Source organism: Entelurus aequoreus, linkage group LG01, assembly GCF_033978785.1.
Source record: "Entelurus aequoreus isolate RoL-2023_Sb linkage group LG01, RoL_Eaeq_v1.1, whole genome shotgun sequence".
Taxonomy (NCBI): domain Eukaryota; kingdom Metazoa; phylum Chordata; class Actinopteri; order Syngnathiformes; family Syngnathidae; genus Entelurus; species Entelurus aequoreus.
Genome location: NC_084731.1, coordinates 30,301,639 through 30,326,011, shown reverse-complemented (window position 1 = coordinate 30,326,011; position 24,373 = coordinate 30,301,639). Strand labels below are relative to the sequence as shown.

The window sequence follows — 24,373 nt, the reverse complement described above, 5'->3', positions numbered from 1 at the left end:
ACTAAATTATGATACTTAGCTAGGGGCGTAGTTTCATTTGCATAAAAGTGCTTGTAGAGCAAAATTTACACCAAAGCATATCCAATATATAATATCTGGACCACAAAAATGTGGTAAAACCAGATTATAATCAGTACAGGTCCCCTTTATTGTTGCTAATCCGCCAATAAATGTATTGTTGCTGAGAGTGGGAAATAAAGTTAACAAATTGAGAAAAAGATGACTTACTTGCATCGCTTTCCTCCAAGAAATACTGTAGAGCAATTTGGACCTTTCCAGAAGGCATCAGGTCCAACCAGAACTCAGCACGACCATTGTTCTTGGACATTTTACATCGTTCTGCTAATGAAGCCACGGTAACTGTAGCATTGGCCAATGGCGCCCCTGCACTTTGCATCAGAACCACTTCTAGGACACGCCCCTCATGAATATGAGCATCAAAACTGGTCTTCCACGATGGATACAAAGTGGGCTTCCGCTGAAGAAATGTTTTTCCTCGCTCTGTCAAAAAAGACTGGAATTAATTTGGAAAAACAAGACCAATGAAATGCAGAACATAAAGATCTACAGTAGCGCTGTGCGATATAGATGCAAATATACCGGTATATACCCATATAGGTTATTTTATATCCTGATAACGATATATATCCCAATATAGTAAAATCATATACACTACCGTTCAAAAGTTTGGGGTCACCCAAACAATTTTGTGGAATAGCCTTCATTTCTAAGAACAAGAATAGACTGTCGAGTTTCAAATGAAAGTTATATTTTTCTGGCCATTTTGAGCGTTTAATTGACCCCACAAATGTGATGCTCCAGAAACTCAATCTGCTCAAAGGAAGGTCAGTTTTGTAGCTTCTGTAACGAGCTAAACTGTTTTCAGATCTGTGAACATGATTGCACAAGGGTTTTCTAATCATCAATTAGCCTTCTGAGCCAATGAGCAAACCATTAGAACACTGGAGTGATAGTTGCTGGAAATGGGCCTCTATACACCTATGTAGATATTGCACCAAAAACCAGACATTTGCAGCTAAAATAGTCATTTACCACATTAGCAATGTATAGAGTGTATTTCTTTAAAGTTAAGACTAGTTTAAAGTTATCTTCATTGAAAAGTACAGTGCTTTTCCTTCAAAAATAAGGACGTTTCAATGTGACCCCAAACTTTTGAACGGTAGTGTATTTGTATATGGTATTGACATAAAAATGCTAAGTAGCAGAGCTGCTGCAGTTACATTGTACAGCAGACATGTAATGTAATGTAATGTAATTTGTGATACGATATACATCGTAATATACACAACACTAATCTACAGTATACTGTATTATGTACAAGAAAAGCAATTTTACCAATCGTTCACAATCGTTATGAGAGAGAAGAAGACAAAAGGTTTTATTTTTTGCATTTTAACTTATAAAAAATCAGCTCATTCTTGGTGGCAATACAGCTCATGCGAGCATACAATTCTACCTCTAAATCACTTTAAAAATGCGTTCAAAAAACGTCAACAATACTTAATTACGTTCAGTAACCTGTGTAATAACCAAGCTCATTTGTCCAAAAATAGTTTTCTTCGTTGTCTACTACAAAGTCTGCAATGATTACAAAACACACTCCTGTTTGTTTCCGGAAGTAGAGCACACAGCTGTTGCCAGAAGTCGGAAGTGCGCTGCTATGGAAACAGAAATCAATGCTTGGAATAAATCAATGATTAAAATGACCAAAATACGGTAAATATTGCCCATATTACATATTGTTATGATATGTTACTATATCATATATAGACTTGCAGTGTATTTATAAAAAACGTTGATGGAGGGTTTTTAAGTTGTTTTAGAGGGCTTTGAAAGCTACAACGGTGACTCACATTCACCGCAACTTTCAAGCGTTTATCATCTTTAAAATAAAAAATAAAAAAATGTGTTCATGTTCTCCCCGTGACTGCGTGGGTTCCCTCCGGGTACTCCGGCTTCCTCCCACTTCCAAAAACATGCACCTGGGGATAGCCTAAATTGGCCCTAGTGTGTGAATGTGAGTGTGAATGTTGTCTGTCTATCTGTGTTGGCCCTGCGATGAGGTGGCGACTTGTCCAGGGTGTACCCCGCCTTCCGCCCGATTGTAGCTGAGATCGGCTCCAGCGCCCCCCGCGACCCCGAAGGGAATAAGCGGTTGAAGATGGATGGATGGATGGTGTTCTTGTCTTTCATAATGATTGTAAACGAAAGGCAAATTCCAAAAAAAGTGCAGTTCCCCTTTGGTAGGGGTAATCACGTACAATGTACGATCAGCCCAACAACTCCAAAACAACCATTTTCCTTTTTTTATTTTTATTAGGGAGATAAAATGGTAGTAAGTCGAGAAAATTTTAGGATCACACACAAGATCCATAACAGAACTGGGGGAAGCACTGAGCCCAATTACTGTTGCTCTTTTGGCTATTGTTGATCAGGGAACAAACATAATGTATGCATTTGCTGTACACACCTGTGCTGACAGGCTCCTTCACCTTGATGGCACAAATGAGGGGTTCAGACCCAGCAGGCAGAGCACCTGCATCATAAGCTATAAAGGCGATGCGCAGGAAGGGTGCCATGGCAACAGCTCACCTCCGCCTCCTAGAATAAAATAAAATTGACAATTAGTTTTGGAAGACAAATGTTTACAAAGACAAAGACAAAAGTCGATCCAAACATTTTAATACTTTAAGAAAATGTATATTTTTTAAATTTCAGGCATTTTGATGCACTTTAAATTGCTATTACAGACTAAAAAACTGTTACTAATATTGATTTATTTTTTACTTTCATGTTAATAAGGATATATAGGATATACACAAATGGTACAAATGCAAATACAAAATGTTTTCTTCTTCCTAAGGGGGGTGTAACAGAACCTCTTTGAGAAGCACAGATCGAACAGAAAAAAGGAAGATGGCTAAGTGTTGTCAGATAGAAACCAGAGAGGAAGTAGATTTAGTAGAAGTTTCCATCCTATTGCATTATTTTGGAAACTACGTTTTAGTTATGTGGGGAATAGAGTAAAACTTCCATGATGAACACAGCAACAAAATGTCAGAAAGACGAAGTAGTGACAATGAAAAACAAGTTACTTTCACTTTGCAAAATATGTATTTTTCCCTATGAGTTTATTTTCAAATAAAATACCTTGCATTGTCATTTTAGTACAATTTTGTTCTATTTATTCAAATTACATTTTGTCAACTTGAAATCATTAAATTAAAAACGAGGCAGACGTACAATGTTTTAAGCAGCAATTAAAAGTGCTGTGTTGCATATATGTATATATATCCTCAAGGGCTGCAATTAGCGATTATTTTAATAGTCGACTAGTCGAACGATTATTGCTTATGATCTGCTGTACATGGTTGAGTTTGATGTAGAGCCTGTGACTTGATTTTAACTCCTGGCTTGATTTCAAGACCTAATATTGAATCGAATCGTGGGACACCCAAAGATTCGCAGCCCTAATAAATAGGTATTTATACTGTAACAATGCTGCACATTAGGTTGTATCTTTTTTAAATAACTATTAAACATTTGTCCATTTAAAAGTAAGGTGCAAAATAAAACAAGTATGTTTTTATGAAAAAACAAAAGGACAGTTAAAATAGCAATAACAACAAACCTTGCCCTAATCTCGTTGTAACCCTCCAGTACAATCAATGACAATAAGGGTGAATCTGAAAAAAAACTAAACTGTGTGTGTGTGTGTGAGAGAGAGAGAGAGAGAGAGATTGCGTTTCTCTTGTGCCTTTTTTCATTGCATTGCAAATTGACGCTGCTTTAAAAAGTACTTGAATTGATTTAGACAGTGTTGAGCTGGCAGACTTTGGCTAAAATTATGTTTAAATTTATTTTCCACACAACTTCACTTCACACTTGTTAGCTAGCTAGCAAGGTACAAGCTAACAGTCTTACCGGGTTGAGACTACATCCTCCAGATGACCGACATTCCCCCGCTTTTAATGCACAGATATAGTGTCATAAAAACAAAATATACTTTGCAGAATGAGCAAGCCAATCATATTTTTAACAATAATAGGATAAATTATTCCCACACTTTACATGTTTTCTGTCATGATCTGTCACATCAGATCGTGCCATGTTTTGAGTTTAGTGTCTTAGTTCCGGTTTAGCGCTCTTATTTCGGTCATTCTTCCTGTTTTGTTTGTGTATCCATGCAAGCAGCTTTACTCCCACCTCTGAGTGTCATTTTCTCCTCACAGCTGTTTTAATTTTGTAATTACGACTATTTGTTGCTTCTATGATCATGTGGATGCTTGTCCTGTCGCACTTTTCTGCGCTCAAGTCTTTGCTGTGCTCCAGCATTCCGTTTTGTTGTTTTATAGCATGTAAGTTTAGTTTTGTTTTGCATAGCCTTCACTATGGTTTGGTGCCTTTCCAAGCGGCACTCATCTTGTGTTTATTTTTGTTCACTGGATTAAATAAATTTTTACCTGCAAACAACCTTCCTCTGCTTTCTGAATTTCTGGGAACACGCCAAGCGTCACATTTTCACCTGGTATGTAGATGTGAGTGGCGGTGCTGAGTCATGTCCTTCGGAAAAACACGAGCAATGATGTCACGACTATGTGGATTAATATTGTTGTCGGCGACAAATTTTATTGTCAACATTTGTCAACAATGTCGACGAATGGTTACAACCCTATATTAGACCATAATAATCTTTCACGTCGCGTTTCAAAAGTGAAAGTAACCCACAATTAAAGACACCTACTGACAAGATAAGTACAAAGGTCTGGTTTGAGCCGGTTTATTTGATAATGTTCCAACATATTTGTAGACCTAAGCATGAAAATAAATACAATATTTATACAAATATTCCAATTAATGTTTAGCAATGCCATGTTATTAATGGGACAATCTCTGCTCTATTAACATAATCAAAGATTCATTATCTAAAATGATTGCGGAACATATTAGCAGGCAGCTTTGAGCAAAATAAAAGCACCAGTGTCAAACGACAAGTTAAATCAAGGCCAAGGTGATGTTGTCAGTTTGGAGATAACGAGGGGAAAAAAAACAGACCATAATCTTTAAATCTAGAAAAACTTGAAAATCAAGCCCTCTTTGCGTGCTGGACAACCCCCTAGCTTTGTGGGGATTTACAAGCTCTATTGCAAAACAAAACAAGCATTTACAGAATATTTACAGATTACACAACAGTCTTTGTTACAGACTTTAAAAAAATGTAATGTACACACTCAGAGTGACAAACACCTCTGTTGTCATGTTGACAAACCTCCGTCACTCCTAAACACACATGCACGTCACACTTTAACCATGTTTATTACATAAACATAATAATATAGTATTATGACACAAACACAAGCTAGTGTAAATTATACCTAAAAAATGGGTTTTATATGGGTATATGCAATTGAGGAAGGGGCGGGATGGGAAAAGAGCAGTAGTGAACAAAATAAACATTTCCAGTTTACATTCAGGAAGCTGGGCTGGTGGACGCAAGACGAAAGAAAACTTAGAATCAGAACAGTGTGTGTGTACGTATGTGTGTGTGTGTGTGTGTGTGTGTTCCACGAGTACATAAGGTACAGTACACTGAACTCAACATAATGACGACCAAAATTAGGATGTGAATAACTCAAGAGTATAAAGTTTTTGTCTTTTAAATGCTTTTGATGGGTTAAACAACATGACAACAGACTTCCAGCATATGTAATAACTGAAGACATAACTAAGTTAAAACATAAATTCCATTCCACAGATGTTATTAAGGCACAGGCAGTTTTAAAAGGTCACGCCAGCTGATGAGACACATGCAAGTCTTCCACTGGAAAATAATACAATTATGCATAAGCAGTAAACAAGCTGGTCGAACAGGTCAGTGCCAAGCGCACATTTGCTTGGGACCATCACACTCAGTATCACATACAAAGTATTCTTCACAAATGCAGAAATTACAGTATTGTGGTTTTCTTTTGTGCCAAAAGCACTTTAAAATCAAGTCGACAAAAAAGCGGTAAAGCTCAAGCAGATTGTTAGAGCGAGTAAACCCGCATTAGAAATATCAGAAAAATGACATTCAATGTAATGACTCAAAGTAACAATAAATCTACAGTTGGGCTTAAAAATTAATTAGAACTGATCGCTGAGAACTGATTGCTGAGAACTGATTGCTGAGAATTTGGTCATTTGTGTGGAAATGATTGTCGATAAATTGTGTATTGAAGAAATGGAGGAAAAATGGAGTGTACTACTTGGTTTAAATCGGTAGACTACTTTGTGACCAGGGCAGCAGCTATCAATGATTTTAGTAATAGAGTAATCTATCGATTAGTTTCGAATAAAACAAAGATTATTATGGGGGAAATAGTTGAAATAAACAACAACATTTCTGCTTGCCATAACCTTGAATATTTTCCCTAATAAATGTACATCATCAACATTTAAATTGCACATTAAACATGTGGGCATTAATCATTCTTTAAAAAAAAAAGACTCCGCTGTTTGCACTCACACACCACCGCTCTCATGTGTGCTTTATTGCAGCGTCTGTGTGTACGTCCGTGTATTTAAATTTCCGGGCTCTCCATGCGGTCTGGATTTTTTTTTTAAATCAATTTCTATTAGTCACACTTAAACGAATAATCGAAGCAACATAATATAAGTCAAATATTTTTTCTAATTCAAATAATCAATTAAATCCTATATAGAACATGACATTCAGCTATTGGAAGCTAAGTTACTGTCCATCCATAAAGAAATCCATTCATAATAATCCCCTCAATTCCCCCCCAAAATGGATTAACTCGCTGGAATATAAAGACAATATAACATACATCCATAAACCTGGATGCATATGCAAAAGTGCAATCTGCACAGTAATCTATTTATTTATATCTGCACCTTATTGCTTTTTTATCCTGCACTACCATGAGCTAATGCAACGAAATTTCGTTCTTATCTGTACTGTAAAGTTCAAATTTGAATGACAATAAAAAGGAAGTCTAAGTCTATATTATTGTTCTAAAAAAAAAGTACGCTAAAAAGTTGGTAATTAATACCTGAGGGTGTAAGGTTCTTTGGCTGTCAATGTGAACTGTTCTCAAATATAAATACAATGCTGCAAAAAAAAAGAACTATGAAAAAGACAAATGTCCAAATATTGTACCTATGACCCTTATGAATGTTATACGTCACACGTGTGCTTGTCCTACTATGGTAGATTCACATGCCCCTCTAATACGCAGCAATAAGCCTCTTTCCTGTTTTAGCGTATCGCAAAGGTGGAAGTAGCTAAAACAGTAATGGCTTAATGCCATTTGGCGCTTTTGGTTTCTTTGTACATGCACATCCAGTGCATTGAGTAAGTCAAACACTGGATGTGCCAAAATGTCCTACAACTAAATGAAGATAAAACTGAGATAATTGTTTTTGGTGCTAAAAAAGAAAGGTTTAAAGTCGTCCAACACCTTCAATCACTGTCCCTGAAAACCTCAAATAAAGCCAGAAATCTTGGGGTTATTTTAGATTCTGATTTACATTTCGACAGTCAAATCAAATCAGTAACAAAATCGGCCTACTATCACCTCAAAAATGTAGAAAGACTTAAGAGGGCTCATGTCAGCTCAAGACTTTGAAAAACTTGTACATGCCTTTATTACCAGTAGGCTAGACTATTGTAATGGTCTCCTTGCAGGTATTCCCCAAAAAACTGCGAATCAGCTAAAGCTTGTTCAGAACGCTGCTGCTAGAGTTCTAACAAAGACCAAAAAATGTGAGCACATTACACCAATTCTTAAATCCTTACATTGGCTCCCTGTACATCAGAGAATTGATTTCAAAATCCTCCTGCTCACATATAAATCACTACATGGTCTAGGGCCCAAGTATATTACTGATATGCTCCCACTATATAAGCCCTCTAGATCACTAAGATCTTCTGAGACCAATCTGTTAGCGGTTCCAAGAGTAAACTCAAATCAAGGGAGAGCATCATTCAGTCACTATGCAACAAATAGCTGGAATAAACTTCCTGAAGATGTCAGACTTTCCCCAACTCTGACTACTTTTAAAACTAGACTGAAGACTTTTATGTTCACCTTAGCTTTCAAATAAATATTTTAATCTTTTAACTTTTAACGTCTGCACTGTTTTTATTTTTATTGTCTGCATTTTAATTTTGCTTTTATTTTCTTTCATTTCACTTTGTTGTCTGTAAAGCACTTTGAGTCTGCCTTGTGTATGAAAAGCGCTATACAAATAAAGTTGCCTTGCCTTGCCTTTGTTGCCACTTACCAAAAGAGGAAGGGAAAGTGCGGGCGAAGAGACTATATTTACTGGAGCATCACCAACTGACACAATTATAATAAAGCTGTGCCGTTCAAGTCATGCTAGTCATCTATATTCCTAAAATGAAAAATAACCTGTATGTGTACTGTATGTAAGTGAACCTGTAAATTATGTGTTTAAAGTAAACAACTGTACCGAGGATGTCGTTGTGGCTTGTACAGCCCTTTGAGACACTTGTGATTTAGGGCTATATAAATAAACATTGATTGATTGATTGAACTTCCAGGAAATATATCGTAATTTCCAAGTTATAGAGCGCACCTGTTTTTAAGCCATACCCACCTAATTTGTTGATACATTCTATTATACACACATATTAGGAAAACACCAATCATCCGCATTGAAACAGGCACTTGTGTTATTTCAAAATTGTATCTAAATACAGTGCTTGTGACTTGGCAAAAAGTAGCCTACTGAGAGCACTGTCTTCTTCGATGGCCGGGTCATTCTTCTTCGGCTTTGGGGTTGGTCAAAAAAACATATTCAACCAACTCCGAAGAGATGACATTGTTTGGTTGGCGGGGAGAACACAGCACAGCAGGTAAATTGTGTGCACATTTAAGTTGTATTTTCAGTGGATAATAAGAAGAAATGGCATTACTTGTGTTCCTAATATAATGCCCTTGACGTCAGGGAAGGCATGCAAGGGGATGAAATTCAAGTGTGGGTGCGTGTGAATGTTCTGCCGCTCTTCTCCGTCACACCGAAAAAATCCATAAATTAGCCGCAACATTTTATTAAGCGCATGGTTCAAAGCGTTGGAAAAAAGTAGCGGATTATACATGGAGACCGGGAAACGCTGTATTTGAAATGTGGTGCTGCTAAATATACAAACTACAATAATTTCCTAGCTTTTTTGGAGAGAAGGTTCTAACAGCACTTTTTAAAGTGCAAGAAAACATAGCTGCACTTGGTTACCTGAACTTAAGTTGGAATTGAGTAGTACCACAGAACACAGAACCACTTAATTTCTCTTAGCCAATCAGAGGTTAATGGCGATGATAACAATAAGTAAATAAATACAAGAAATAGGAATATGATGTGTGTAAGAATCGCTCCATTTTCACTAAAAGGTTTATAGTAAAGATGAATGCCATTCAATGCTGATCACAAACGCCAGTCTCGTCTGGCTAATGTTGTATTTTTGTTTTTAGTATGTAGTATGTCCATACACAATGTGAAGCCACTCCCCTAAGCTAATAATAATCACTGTTACTCCCTCCGAGGTCTTAATCAAGGCTCAAATTGTTCGTTTTTCTCACACAGACATTTATTTCAGCAACGCCTTCTTCTCGTTCACAACGATGCCAAAATAATGCCGTCAGAACTAATAAATAAGAAAAACAGAACTTACAATTAGTCTGACAAAATAAAGATAAACATCCAATACAAAAAAGTGCCAATCTAAATATTCTGGAGCACTGTAAACATTAAGTATTGCTTTTAAAATGTGCAAAATAAACATCCAGTCCAACACAGTACACAATAACCAATTCTACTCATTCCAGTGAGTGACTAACAGTTGTAATGAAGAAAGGTTAGCATGTCTACATGCTCTGGTTCTTTTCTTGTTTACAATATTCCCAGCAGCTGAAAATAGGCGCTCAGAAGGGGTCGATGTGGCTGGAACTGAGAGGTAATTAGCCTTCACCTCAAGCCAGGACTGCGAGTGAGCTGAGCTGCAGTTTAAGTTTCTAGAAGGTCAACGGGCTCATAGTGATGTTACTAGTAGTTGACTGGGAGGTGTTTATTATCATTTGGGGAGAGTCCGCTGCCTGATGCTCACCTGCTAAACACCTATCTGCTCGACGCTGAAGCGCTGACTACATGCGCTCTGAATACACACTGCTGATTGGCTGGTAACGCTCTGAATACGCACTGCTGATTGGCTGATAATGCTTCGTGTGTACCAATCAGATGGTTGTATGGGTGGGACAATGCTGCGTGCTGAGACAGAGGCAGAAGGAGCGAAGCAGCTTGTTAAGACTTTAGCAGCTAAAGTTAGCTTTAGCTTAGAAACTCGTTCGGTACACCCCCGTGCCGAACCGAAAGCCCCGTACCGAAACGGTTCAATACAAAACACGTACCGTTACACCCCTGGCAGATACAAACGACACATTCATGTTTTTGTGTAATGATGACAACGTATGCTCACGCGGACGATTGACTAGTTGATGGTTGATGGTTTTCTTTTCAAATGTTCGTTCATAGCCGTTGTGCTGCTATGATAGGCCATTTACGCTCGACACAGTGTGCATACAACAACATTATTAGGCCGTTTATTGAAATACTTCCACACTTTTGACGACTTTTGGCGTGATTTTCCCCCCTCGCTCGCACCGCTCGCATCGTCTGCTTTGATCGTCTGCTTTGCGCTTCGCCATGACGGTAGTGTGACGTAAATATGCGACGCGTCGACGCACAAAAACGGCGTCGACGTATTTACGGAACCGATGACGTCGATGACGTCGACTATGCCGACGCGTCGTTTCAGCCTTAATTGATTGATTGATAGTATGCTGTTTTTTTTTCCAATAAAATACTGGAAAGGATAGAAATGTAGTTCGTCTCTTTTATCCGATTATTATCAAATTAGTTGTTAGTTGCAGCCCTAGTTAAAACTATACACTACTTTGCATTAGAAATGGCAACAGCGGAACATGCAAGTGCATGTAAGACCCAGTCTGCCCCACAACAAGAGGACAGAGAAAAAGAAGACATTTATAGACTACAGCGTTGGACTGCAAGGGCGGAATCGCACAAAGCTCTTTGGGTAAACCTCGACCATATTTGTAGATATCTGGTGACGTCACACTTGGGAAAAACGTCACAAATTGGGCAAATTCCAAACGGCTCGTTTGGAGTAAGTAAGAAGGACGGCAAGATTGTTTTATAAATATCTCCGCAATGCCAGGATCAGGCATGCAAATAACTAAACTAACCGTTAAGCCAGCATTAACCAACACCAAAAAGTAAGTGCTTAGTACATTTTTAAAAAAGAGTACCGGTATAAAGAACAGCGTTACAGCAGAAAGTAAGCAGATAATAACAGGAAATGTACAAATAGATTAATAAGAGTCTAGAGAGAGGATAATATAACAACTGTTGGGGTGATAGCATTGTCACAGTCAGTACACGACACGTAAGAGGGTGGATCGATCTATAAATTGGTGGTGTCAAAATCAAGGCTAGTATCAGTATTGGGTCGATACGAGACTTACTAGGTCAGTATTTTTATTTACTCAAAATATTTTTTGTTGCTTTTGTTAATGTTTATAAAATCAGGGAATAATTCTCAAGACACAGAAATACTTTGACGGCAAGATCAAAGGAAGTAGTAGTAAGTGGGGCTGGGCGATATGGACGAAAAAGTATATCTCGATATATTTTTACTTAAACTTGATCTTCGATATATCTCGATATATTTTCTAGTGAAACAATACATATAAAGATATTCATTTTTGAGCGAAATTCACTGAAATTTAACTGAATGACAACTGTACTGTAAACAGTCAGTGGCACTTTTATTAACCCAGTTAGTCAAGATGGGTATTAACAGCACAGAAAATAAACTGTTTAAGTAGTACAGAATTACATAACATAAATAAAATAGAAAAACAAAGAGTGCATACATAAAATACAAAAATATTCTTTCTACATAAAATAAATAACATAGCTGTGCAAATAATACAAAATGTATCAAACTCAGATAAAAAATACATTTGCAGGCTGGCACTTTTTAATTCCCAGTCGACAATGTAATGGAGGTTAGATTGTGGCTAAAACCTTCACATTTGTCATAATCAGAGGCAACTTTTGACACACAAAAAAACTGCAAAAATCATAAAGAGTACAAACAATGTTTATTCTATTAGCTAACTTCCTTTATCTGAATAGCCATGTGTGATTCATAGCATGAAATAACAAATATCTTGCAGTCATGTTGTTTGTTTCAAAATGATTTAACTATTCAATGTCAAAATATAAACAGTGGAAATAATGAACAAAATGTCAGCTACTGTCTTGTTCTAAAACACCAATGAAAATGAAATGTAGCATTAAGACAGGCTATACTATAGCAAAAGTCATCACATGTCCACAATCATGTGTGTTCTTAAATGTGTATTCCAAGTCTTCCATGTCGAGAGCAGTTTTGATTTGGGCTTACGTGGTAAACAACTAAAATGAATGTGTTGGGCATTGTTTATCCAGACGCATACATTTGTCTAAATGTGGCCAAGTAGACGCATTGTGGGTTTCCTGGACATCAACTACATCGCTAAAAGAAAAATCTAAGAAAGAGAATTCCTCTGCCATCTTCCACTAGTTTTTTTAAATATATAAATTGCCCGCTTGAATATTCCCTCTTCTCTTCATCGACTCGCTCGTCGTTGTTTGTGATGTACGCGTCTGTTGCGATTTCCCTTCCTGGTTTGATGATCCGCCCTATCTTGCCTCTGATTGGCCTGTACGTAATGTTTTTCCCTAATCTTAACCAATTGTGACTCATCATAGTAAACCAACCAACCAATCACGGATTTTCTTACACGTAAACTAACCAATCATCATTGATGTTTCCCATATATTTTGTTTTAACGTGAAATAAATTATATCGATGTTAAAATATTTTCTTAATTCATATCTTATTTAAAAATATATCGATATATCTTAAAAACTTGGTACATCGCCCAGCCCTAGTAGTAGTTTTTGCTTTTATTTAGTTATTATGTACTATTGACATTGTTTTGTTCAAACAATTGTATGTAATAATAAAGAATAAGGAACTATTTTTAATATTGTGTTGATATTGTTAAACTGTCAATAGCACTCACCATAAATACAAAGAAAAATCTACAGTTAATACATGTAATTGGTATTGGTATCGGCCAATATTCTTCATGGATGCTCGGTATCGGAATCGGCAGCATAAAACCCTCATCGGAACATTCCTAAAAAATGATGTAGTAAATAACCAATACAAGAAAAGGCACAGTATATTGTATTATAAATAAATACAATATTTACGTATTTGGAAAAAAAGTATTTGAAATAAAAAAGTTGCAAGGGTGAAGCTAGTGGCTAGTGTGGGCCTGTTTAAACAAATAAAAGCACAGAGGCATGTGATATTGCCACAGTAACAGCATCTTATGAACACACGCTAATAACTTTGAACAAAGCAGCCTTTAATGAAATTCATCAGAGCTGCTGGACAGAATGAAAGTCCTCCGCTCCCGTTAACTAAGCAAGATTAATGTCTAACACTTGTTCTCTTTGCCCACCAGCCGCACACACACATACAAATAGGGTCAATGGCTGACAGGGTCACAAGACTTCAGAACAACATGGACAGCATAGCTACAGAAGCAGAAGTAAAATACTGACAGCATTCCAGGATTTATATTTGTGGCTACAATGCATAAAAAAGAAATTCCTGAAGTAAATGAAAAGCTTTCTTTAAACGTGTGGGTTTGGGATCTTTTCAAAGCTAACAAGCAATCAGAATGTGTCTAATTGATTCAGATATTTAAGAGATAGGAGGCGGTTTACACTAAAAACAAATATTTTTTTGGTTCACCCATCCGTCCAAGCTCAGCTAAATAGGCTTTCAATTGATGTATAACATACCGAATCCACAAATAAAGGTTGGGGTAAAGTCCCGGTTTCATATTGGTAATAATGGACAGCCTGATGGCGGGCCGTCAGAATGTTAAGGGGTTAAATATAATTTTGTGCAAATGACTTGAAATGGTTAAAACATACCAATTTGAATGACATATTTATACACCTCACTGTTACTTCCATTTCCAGGGAAATTATCTTTTGTGACTCTTCAACTTAACTCTTTGACAGGCTGTCAAACCTGCCATACCAGCATAACATGAATCCTTCCACTCAGTGTGTGTGTTCATTAACAGTGGTGTTCATTTCTGAAGAGCCTTTGTAAACTGTAGCATTTGAGCCAGGAGAGTATTTCTAACTTTAAGGGTGAATCACAAAATGTACTACCCTTGCCAGGGTAGTAAATTATTTCATTAAGCAAGATCATTTTAATGTTCAACAGGGCAACATCTTACGAAGCAGATGTCTCGGGAGCGTCCTCCAAGCTAATATTGACACAGCACTACCTGCAGTCGGTTGGTGCAGTATTACATGCACTGTGCTGCTTCCAAAAGTGATAGAGAATGCTGCCAAAGCAGGATGGTTGACATTGTATGACTTTAGAAATTGTCTCAAACAACCCCGGTACAGCATTGGTAATTTTAATGGTTTAGTTTATTTCCAACATGCTTAACAAAATCCCATTAAGGAACACAATACGGTTAAACTGGACCATTAAAAAGCGCACAAAATATGCAAGTAGCAAATCGGATTAATCCACCTCCTTCTCCTTGTTTCAATTACTGATACAGGCGGTTTATGATGTTTGGGGTTAAACACTCCCATAAATTACTAATATGTATTTTGGATCTAAGCGGTTTGTTCATACTGTAAATATGAGACTTGCTCTGGAGCTACATTGTGGAAGGACCAGGTTCTTGTTACACCCTTCCTCGTGTCTCCCAAGCGCAAGGCAAACCTCCCCGATAGCAGTGAATTGAGGAAAAGGAAAGGCGCTATCATGGAAGTGAAACCAGACATTGCAAAAAATGTCTCAGAAACAGGAGAAACGTAGATCAACAACTGGCTACATGCCCAGTCCAAGCTCGCTCGACTGTCGTCCCCATTTCTGAGGGGATTTGGGCCGATTCCATTTTTCCATTATTTTTTTGTACAATCTTCTAATCCGGGATTTTTATTTGTTTTTTTAAAATGTCACGGCGCAATGAAAAATTAGCCGCGGGCCGTAAATGTTTACAGATGGGAGTGCAGGTGCTTTACATCTCTATAGCTTTCTCTCAAACCAGAGCAATAACTACCCGTTGCTCCATGAAAAACAAAGGTAACTATTATTAATTTAGGCCTGGGCGATAAATCAATTTTATCGATAAATTTGAGGTTTTTGCTGCGGACAATAAAAAAATCTATGATTTTATCCTCTTGTTCTGACATTTTTTTGCCCCCAAAAGCTTCCGTAGCTTCTAACCTTTCCATTACTTCCTTAGCGGAGAGTCACACGCCTAGCAAAACATGGCTAACGTTAATGCAAACGAGAGTAGACGTTTGTTCTAAAGAAAAGAGTAGTGTTGTCAGTGGTAAAGATTTTCAGCAACAGTTTGTTTAAAAAAGAAAGCAGCACAACAAACTTATTCCAGCATTTGATATGAAAACGATAAGCCGAGTGCGGGAAATGCTACTCTTTATGAGGTGAACAAGACCGTAACAACCAAAAACAAACTCAGACTAAAAATCAGCTTACTGTGGTGAGATCATTTACTCAAGGTACCATGTAAGATAAGAAAGAAGCACAGTGGAAAAAAATAACTAAAACGGTCGCTCTGCACGAAGCTATAGATGTGGTGCCCATGATACAGTGGAAAAGCCTGTGTTTATTTATTTTCTTATTAAAACTATGGAGTTATCACAATTTACAAAACTATTTTATTCAACACAGAAGACTTAAGTTCCTACTTTGTCGATCTCAAGTTGGAGCTTATTTATTTGCATGCAATGATATACTACATTTTTGTTCACAGAAGAATTAAGACGGAAGTTTTGCCTTTCATAGAAAGCTATATATTGGATCATTTTAATAAATCACGACAATGCATATTGATCCACATATAAGCAAAAGCATCACAGCAAATATGCCAGAATTAGCAACAAAAGCTAAAACTAATCTGTTTCGTTTGTTTATCCATCCATCCCATCCGTTTTCTACCGTTTGTCCCTCTCGGGGTCTTGGGGGTGCTATCCTATCTAAGCTGCATTCGGGCGGAAGGCGGAGTACACCCTGGGCAAGTCGCCACCTCATCGCAACAAGGCCAACACAAATAAACAGACAACATTCACACACTAGGGCCAATTTAGTGTTGCCAATCAACCTATCCCCAGGTGCATGTCTTTGGAGGTGGGAGGAAGCCGGAGTCCGGGGGACAACATGCAAACTCCACACAGAAAGACTCCGAGCCCAGGGATCGAACCCAGGACCTTCTTATTGTGAAGTACACGCACTAATCATTACCATGATTTGATTAACGTGGACCCCGACTTAAACAAGTTGAAAAACTTATTGGGGTGTTACCATTTAGTGGTCAATTGTACGGAATATGTACTGTACTGTGCAATCTACTAATAAAAGTTTCAATCAATCAATCAATCTGTTGTTTCACCTGTTTAGTTTTTTTTTCAAAATTCATTTTTTATTGATTGATTGAAACTTTTATTAGTAGATCGTACAGTACAGCACATATTCCGTACAATTGACCACTACATGGTAACACCCGAATAAGTTTTTCAACTTGTTTAAGTCGGGGTCCACGTAAATCAATTCATGGTAAAATAATATCTGTTCTAAAAACAACCAACTATATACAAAAATATTTTGCTAAGAGTAAGAGTATGTGTCATTTTAAACTACTGCACTAGTTTTTGACCACATAAAAGCGAAAATTGTTTTGAATCATCTGTCATTTGTAGTCATTGGTTTCTTCAAAAATCCATCCATTTTTCTACCGCTTATTCCATAATACTGTAAATCGATTTTTTTGGTGAACAAATCGGATATTTTATTTTAACCATATCGCCCAGGCCTAGATTAACTTCATATAAACCACCAGATATGCACCCTGGAATAATAATACTCCATTTGACAACGCTGTCATATCGCATATAAATCACAGTTCAGTTTTGATGTAAATCACGCTTACATTTGAAAGCAAATACATTGCTGTTTTAAATGCATATTGTCGATTTAAACGCATGAATTAGCAAAGACGGCAGAACTTGTGTATGGAATAGAAACAGAAACAGAATGCGCCCTTTTTCGCCGGTATTACGGTAACAACTACCTACTACTACACCTACTAGTACCAGCAATGTATTACGGTAACACCTACAACTGGTACCAGCCAGCATTTTACAACCGCTTTCAATGTAACAAAAAAATGACTGTTATTTTACATAGTGAATAAATAACTAAACTTAACCGTCACTTCTTAAGTTTGCCAGGAATAGTTTCACAAGAAAATATGACTTACCGCTTCCGCCTCAAAGTATCTCGTGAGCGCCGAGTTTCCCCCCCCCCACGATAGCAAACTTTTCCCTCGTGGCGTCGTCGACTTGTTCAATGTTTTGTGGTGTGTTATTGTTCAACCCGGCGGCGTGTGTGTCAGAGTGTGTGTGTCAGACTGTGTGTGTCTGTCTCTCCCTCCTGCTGGAACTGCTACGTCTGCTACCAACACACTGGGCGGCACTCTGGTAGGCAAATGTGTGACGTCATTCAGGTGACTTCCGCATGAACACGCCCACCCAGCAAACAAAAACGCCTATAGGTCCTGAATGCTAAGGTGGGCGATACTGAGTTTTTTTGGTGATAGATTCGATACCGACTAAATACAGGACCAGTGTTCTCAATACCGGCACGAAAACAAATCAACAAAGCTCATCTCAGGTTACATTTGTGCCCCTGAGCAGTATTAAAGTACCAATGATTGTCACACACACACTAGGTGTGGTGAAATGTGTCCTCTGCATTTGACCCATCCCCTTGTTCACTCCCTGGGAGGTGAGGTGGTGATTTAACCCCCAATTCCAACCTTTGATACTGAGTACCAAGCAGGGAGATTATGGGTCCCATTTTTTTTTTTTTTTTATAGTCTTTGGTATGACTCGGCCGGGGGTTTGAACTCACAACCTACCAATTCGAGGGCGGACGCTCTAACCACTAGGCCACTGAGTGGGTCAAAAAGTATGGGTCAAAAACATACATATATATACATTCACTGTACAAACATACATATACACTTACCGTACTTATACATTCACTGAACAAACATACATACAGTTGTATACACATTCTGTACATAAACACACATACACTCATGCACATAATCACGTTTCATCAAACATATATTAACGTTGTTACCCTAGGGGAAACTGGGTAACACATGGCACACTGACAAAGCTTAACCTATTGTTACTATAACAATCTACAAGGTTAATAGAGGTTGCTTCTCTTTCTTCCCCTCCATTTTTCTGCATTCTTTTGTATCTGTAGTTATCATTACGTATATGTATTGTTCCATTTGAACAATTGTATTGTTGATAACAGAGGTAAATTATTGGTATTGTTCATTATCAGCGCTATTTCTATTGGTATTTGTAATGCTCCATTTGTAGTCTAATAATGCTCATGATCATTTCTGTATTATTATTTATTTCGCTAACTGCTTCTTTGCTATCACTTTTACCATCATATTAGTACATGTCGTATTTGCTGGTATTGCTCTATTGTTGTTGTGGTTGTTGTTGTTGTTATTGTTGTGTTTGCTGTTGTTGTTTTTGTCTCTCTGTCTAATCCCCCTCTTGTCCCCACAATTTCCCCCTCTGTCTTCCTTGTTTTCTCTTTCTATCCCCTCCTGCTCCGGCCCGGCTGCACCAAATGATAATATAAATACATTTAATAAAGTCAAATACAAATTAGGCAACAAGAGAAGTATCCTACACTTCTCTTTCGTAAAGTAAATCTGAACAGCCGATATGGGCATCTACATCTACTATATGATTTGCCTGAGAAGCTGGACAGGACAAAAAAAATAAAAAAAATAAAAGAAAAGTGTTTCTTGATCTTTGAAATTATTTTTATAATTTTCCAATAAAATTGTATTTATTTATTTGATGCATGTTTGGTACTACAATGAATTCATGGTAAATAAATGGTATTTATTTCCCATGAACAATTTTTAAAATGATTAAAACACAAATTAAAACCTCTAAAGGCCTAGTGGCCACATGCATGGACAGCACCTTTTAGCTCTCATTTCCAAAATTGTGTACACTACTGAATTGGGGTATGATGCTGACATATGGACACTTATACTGCTATTTGGTGGTGTCAGAAGAGTATAACATACAATTGAATTTGGCAAAAAATGTGTAAAAATAAAAAATTGCATGTCACTACACATGAAGTACACGTTTGTGTACTTATGGACTAAGTACATCATATTAAAATATGATTTTTAGTTGTTATTCTAATTAGGGTCCAATAAGCCCAAATAGCAAAGAGAAATACAAAAAAGCATGTAAACAAACAGCTTGGGCCTTAAGAGGTTTTAATAAAACCTCATAATCCAACTCCAGGGTTAGAACCCAGCACCACTGCTTATCGAGAAAAGTATCATTGCTGTGCGCTACAGGCAGAAGCAGGGAAAAGTGACATCCATTGTATTGTTCATGATGGAGCAGGATGCAGCTAGAAAACGTTTTGTGGCAAAATTTCATACGCCCTGCCAGAAATAATGCAAATACATAATATTTTCCAGACACCAATAAAAATAACAAATCAAAAACTTATTATATTAAAAATATTAGTTTGTCATGCAGAAAGCAATGTGAAATTGATAAATGAACATTTCCACTTTTACTGAAGATTCTTGTTGGCATTTTTTTTTATTGAAAATTGATACCACTGCATTATGGTTTAGGCAAAATAAAGTCGACAGTGCACAAAAACTACTTTTATGCAGTGACCGACGCTCTGAGCACAGAAATGATCTGAAACCAAAAACATAATAAAAAATAAAAAAATGCAACGAGAGAATGAGGCAATCACAAAAATGACAAAAAACAAATGCAAAAGAAAAATGCTCCAAATGCTTAAAACACACACCCAGCAACACCTGCATGAGAGAGATGCTGTGAGTTCACGAAGAAAAACAGAAGTTTGTGAGGCCACCCGAGGAGACGGAGCCCTCTTCAAAGACGTAGCAAAATACCCAGAAAAACGTAAAAATATTAAATACCATCACATTGTTATCGATTTGATACTGATACTGTTCTTGTTTTCTATATGTATACGCCCAAAAATGTTAATTCCTTACTTTGCACCTGTGGCCACTGGAGTCACTGTGCTTTGATGGAGTCAGTGTATCAACAATGAAAATTACACAATCTGTCTAATCATCCCAGCGGGCACAAGACATTGATACAACGTTGATTATACGTACATGTCCTTTAAAACTGATGTTGAAACAACGTTGTAAAATAGTTATAATGGTGAATTGAGACAACGTTGATGTGCAACATTGGATCCACGTTGTAGGTTGGGAAAATGACCACATTTCAATGGTCAAATCAACGTCACAACCTGACATTAAAATAAACGTTTTCAAACAGCATGTTGTATTTGTGTTGTAAAATATTGGTTGGGAAATGACCAAAATGCAATGGTCAAGTCAACATCAGAACCCAACATCGACTAAATGTCGTCGAAAAGCATGTTGTTTCAACGTTAGGTTTGAATGGCTCAATGCCAGGACCTAATTCAACAAGTTGTCAACATTGTTTTAATGTTTTGTGTCTGCTGGGATTCTCCATGAACAAGGAAGTGGGCTGATGACTCAGAAACAAATTCTATTGTGCTCAGGTAATAGTTCAGTGGTGTCAAAGTTGTTTTCACTGAGGGCCACGTTGCAGTTAATGTTTGGCCCCAGAGGGCCGCTTCTAATAGTGAATACTATTATTACACAATTTTTTAATGCATTTTTTTGTAAATTAAAAAAAAAAACTAAAATGTAAAAAAAAATATGGTAAATTGCAATAATTTCATCTCAAAATGTAGTGTATATTACTGTAAATGGATAAACAGTACTGCTGTTTTTATGGTAAAAAAGGCAGCTCAGTTGCTAGAATTTTACTGTAAAATTTACATTTGTTTTTTACTGTAAATTTAAAAAAACTGCTATTTTACAGTAACATTTTGGCACCTGAGCTGCCAGTTTTCTGTATTTAAAAATATATATATATATTTTTTTTTTTACAGAAAATCAACAACTATAGATTTTTCGGTGTAATACTATAAATGCCAAACCGCAGTTTATTACAGTAAAAAAAGTACAGTTTTTTTCATTTAGAGAAAAATGCTGTAAAAACCACAGTAAATTTCACAATTTTACCATGAAATCTATTGCCACTTTTACATTGCACAATTTGATCGATAACTTTGCTTTGAAATCATTATTATTATTATTATTTATTTCTATTTATTTATTTTTCATAATTAGACAATATTTATGTTAACATAATTTGCGATTATAGAATAGAATAGAATAGAAAGTACTTTATTGATCCCTGGGGGAAATTCAGCACCACAGTTCGCTCACAATAGACAGTAAAAATAATAAATCATATAATATATATAATATATTATATATATAATATGTAAATAATATAAATATATTGTACATATACTCTACATTACATGCATTACACATATTTTATTTCTCTCCCAAAAGAGAAATAAATAATACATTTAGTAAGAAAAAGATCAGTACTTTATTGGTACATACAGTATGTATTGTTTATTTGGTTAGTACTTATTTTTCAAATCAGCCTGACCTAATCCTAAGATTTATTTGTTAAATTGATAAAATCATCTTTGTAGAACCTTTATTTAACCAGATAAGAAAACCCATTGAGATCAAGATCTCTTTCACAAGGGTGACCTGGCCAAGAGGTCAACAGCACATGTCACAGAGCAGTTTCAAAAATAATACATTAAGACATACATTTTAAAATACATAAGAGAACTGTAAAACAACAGAGATTTACATCTTTAAAGGCCTACTGAAATGAATTTTTTTTATTTAAACGGGGATAGCAGATCTATTCTATGTGTCATACTTGATCATTTCGCGATATTGCCATATTTTTGCTGAAAGGATTTAGTATAGAACAACGACGATAAAGATTGCAACTTTTGGTATCTGATAAAAAAAAGGCTTGCCCCTACCGGAAGTAGCGTGACGTAGTCAGTTGAACATATACGCAAAGTTCCCTATTGTTTACAATGATGGCCGCATGAAGTGAGAGAGATTCGGACCGAGAAAGCGACAATTTCCCCATTAATTTGAGCGAGGATGAAAGATTTGTGGATGAGTAAAGTGCAAGTGAAGGACTAGTGGGGAGTGGAAGCTATTCAGATAGGGAAGATGCTGTGAGAGCCGGGGGTGACCTGATATTCAGCTGGGAATGACTACAACAGTAAATAAACACAAGACATATATATACTCTATTAGCCACAACACAACCAGGCTTATATTTAATATGCCAAAAAATTAATCCTGCATAAAAACACCTGCGTGTTTGTTACGCTAGCTCCTAGCTCCTCTGCTAGCTCCTAGCTCCATAGAACACGCCAATACAATTCAAACACCTGATCAACACACACAATCACTCAGCCCAAAAGACCGTTCACCTAACCCAAGGTTCATAAAGCTTATATATTTTTAAAAAGTTACGTACGTGACGCGCACATACGGTCAAGCTATCAAATGTTTAGCAGCCAAGGCTGCATACTCACGGTACCTGATATTCAGCTGGGAATGACTACAACAGTAAATAAACACAAGACATATATATACTCTATTAGCCACAACACAACCAGGCTTATATTTAATATGCCACAAATTAATCCTGCATAAAAACACCTGCGTGTTTGTTATGCTAGCTCCTAGCTCCTATGCTAGCTCCTAGCTCCATAGAACACGCCAATACAATTCAAACACCTGATCAACACACACAATCACTCAGCCCAAAAGACCGTTCACCTAACCCAAGGTTCATAAAGCTTATATATTTTAAAAAAGTTACGTACATACGCAAAAAAAAGTTGCGCACATACGGTCAAGCGATCAAATGTTTAGAAGCCAAAGCTGCATACTCACAGTAGCACGTCTGCGTCTTTGTCATCCAAATCAAAGTAATCCTGGTAAGAGTCTGTGTTGTCCCAGTTCTCTACAGGCGTCTGTGTATCGAAGTCAAAAGTCCTCCTGGTTAGAGTCTCTGTTATCCGAGTTCTTCCATCTTGACTGCATCTTTCGGGAATGTAAACAAAGAAGCGCCGGCTGTGTACTGTTGTTGCTGACTACGTTCGAAAAATACGTCCATTTCGCACCGACAACTTTCTTCTTTGCTTGCTCAGCTTCCTTCTCCATAATGCAATGAACATGATTGCAACAGATTCACGAACACAGATGTCCAGAATACTGTGGAATTATGAAATGAAAACAGAGCTTTTTCGTATTGGCTTCAATGTAGAAGGCATACCCGTGTTCGCCGGGCTACGTCACGCGCATACGTCATCCTCAGAGGCGTTTCGAACCGGAAGTTTAGCGGCAAATTTAAAATGTCACTTTATAAGTTAACCCGGCCGTATTGGCATGTGTTATAATGTTAAGATTTCATCATTGATATATAAACTATCAGACTGCGTGGTCGGTAGTAGTGGGTTTCAGTAGGCCTTTAAAAACACAGGCACTGTGCAAACGTCTCTCGCTGTTTGTCCCTCAGGACAGAACGGAAGGCTCCAAATGGAAGTAGTTCTGTAAGTTTCAGTTTAGTCTGCAATGCATTCCATGCCATAGGGGCAGCAATGCCAAAAGCTCTTTTGCCAAATTCAGTCCGTACATGAGGAACAGTTAAAACATACAAATTGTTAGAACGTAATGCGTAAGAGCTGCTTTTTCTTTGTAACAGAGTACACAAGTATGGAGGTATTAAACCTAAAAGAGCCTTATAAATGATAGTCAGCCAATGTGTGTATCTGCGTGCACTCAATGAAGATAAGTCTGACTTCATATACAGTTGACAATGGTGGGTGAGACTACGACAGCCAGTAACAAATCTTAGTGCTGAATGAAAAACAGTGTCCAACGACTGGAGGCATTTAGACGAAGCACTAAAATAAAGCACGTCTCCATAATCAATTACAGGCAAGATAGTTGCTGTCACCAATTTCTTTCTGACTTTAAGAGAGAAGCAGTTTTTATTTCTAAAAAAGAAACCAAGCTTTACCCTAAGCTTAGAGACCAAGTTGTTAATATGGGCTTTAAATGAAAGCTCCTGATCA

General features: G+C 37.1%; 1 protein-coding gene across 2 annotated transcripts in view; it reads right to left on the bottom strand.

Moving 5' to 3' along the window:
• The window catches only part of LOC133650201 (protein kinase C delta type-like), a 47,203-nt gene extending 23,995 nt beyond the window's left edge, over positions 1 to 23,208 (bottom strand). Inside the window, exons 1-3 of one of the 2 annotated variants that reach the window (XM_062047166.1) lie at positions 23,190 to 23,208; positions 2,492 to 2,622; positions 229 to 501 (exon numbers count right to left, since the gene is read on the bottom strand). In XM_062047166.1, the coding sequence (XP_061903150.1) occupies positions 229 to 501; positions 2,492 to 2,600 (382 nt within the window). In that variant the 5' untranslated portion in view covers positions 2,601 to 2,622; positions 23,190 to 23,208. Of the gene's footprint in view, positions 1 to 228; positions 502 to 2,491; positions 2,623 to 17,501; positions 17,689 to 23,189 lie in introns of those variants that run through there. The other variant, XM_062047157.1, reaches the window with a different exon arrangement.
• Between the last annotated feature and the right edge of the window lie 1,165 nt (positions 23,209 to 24,373).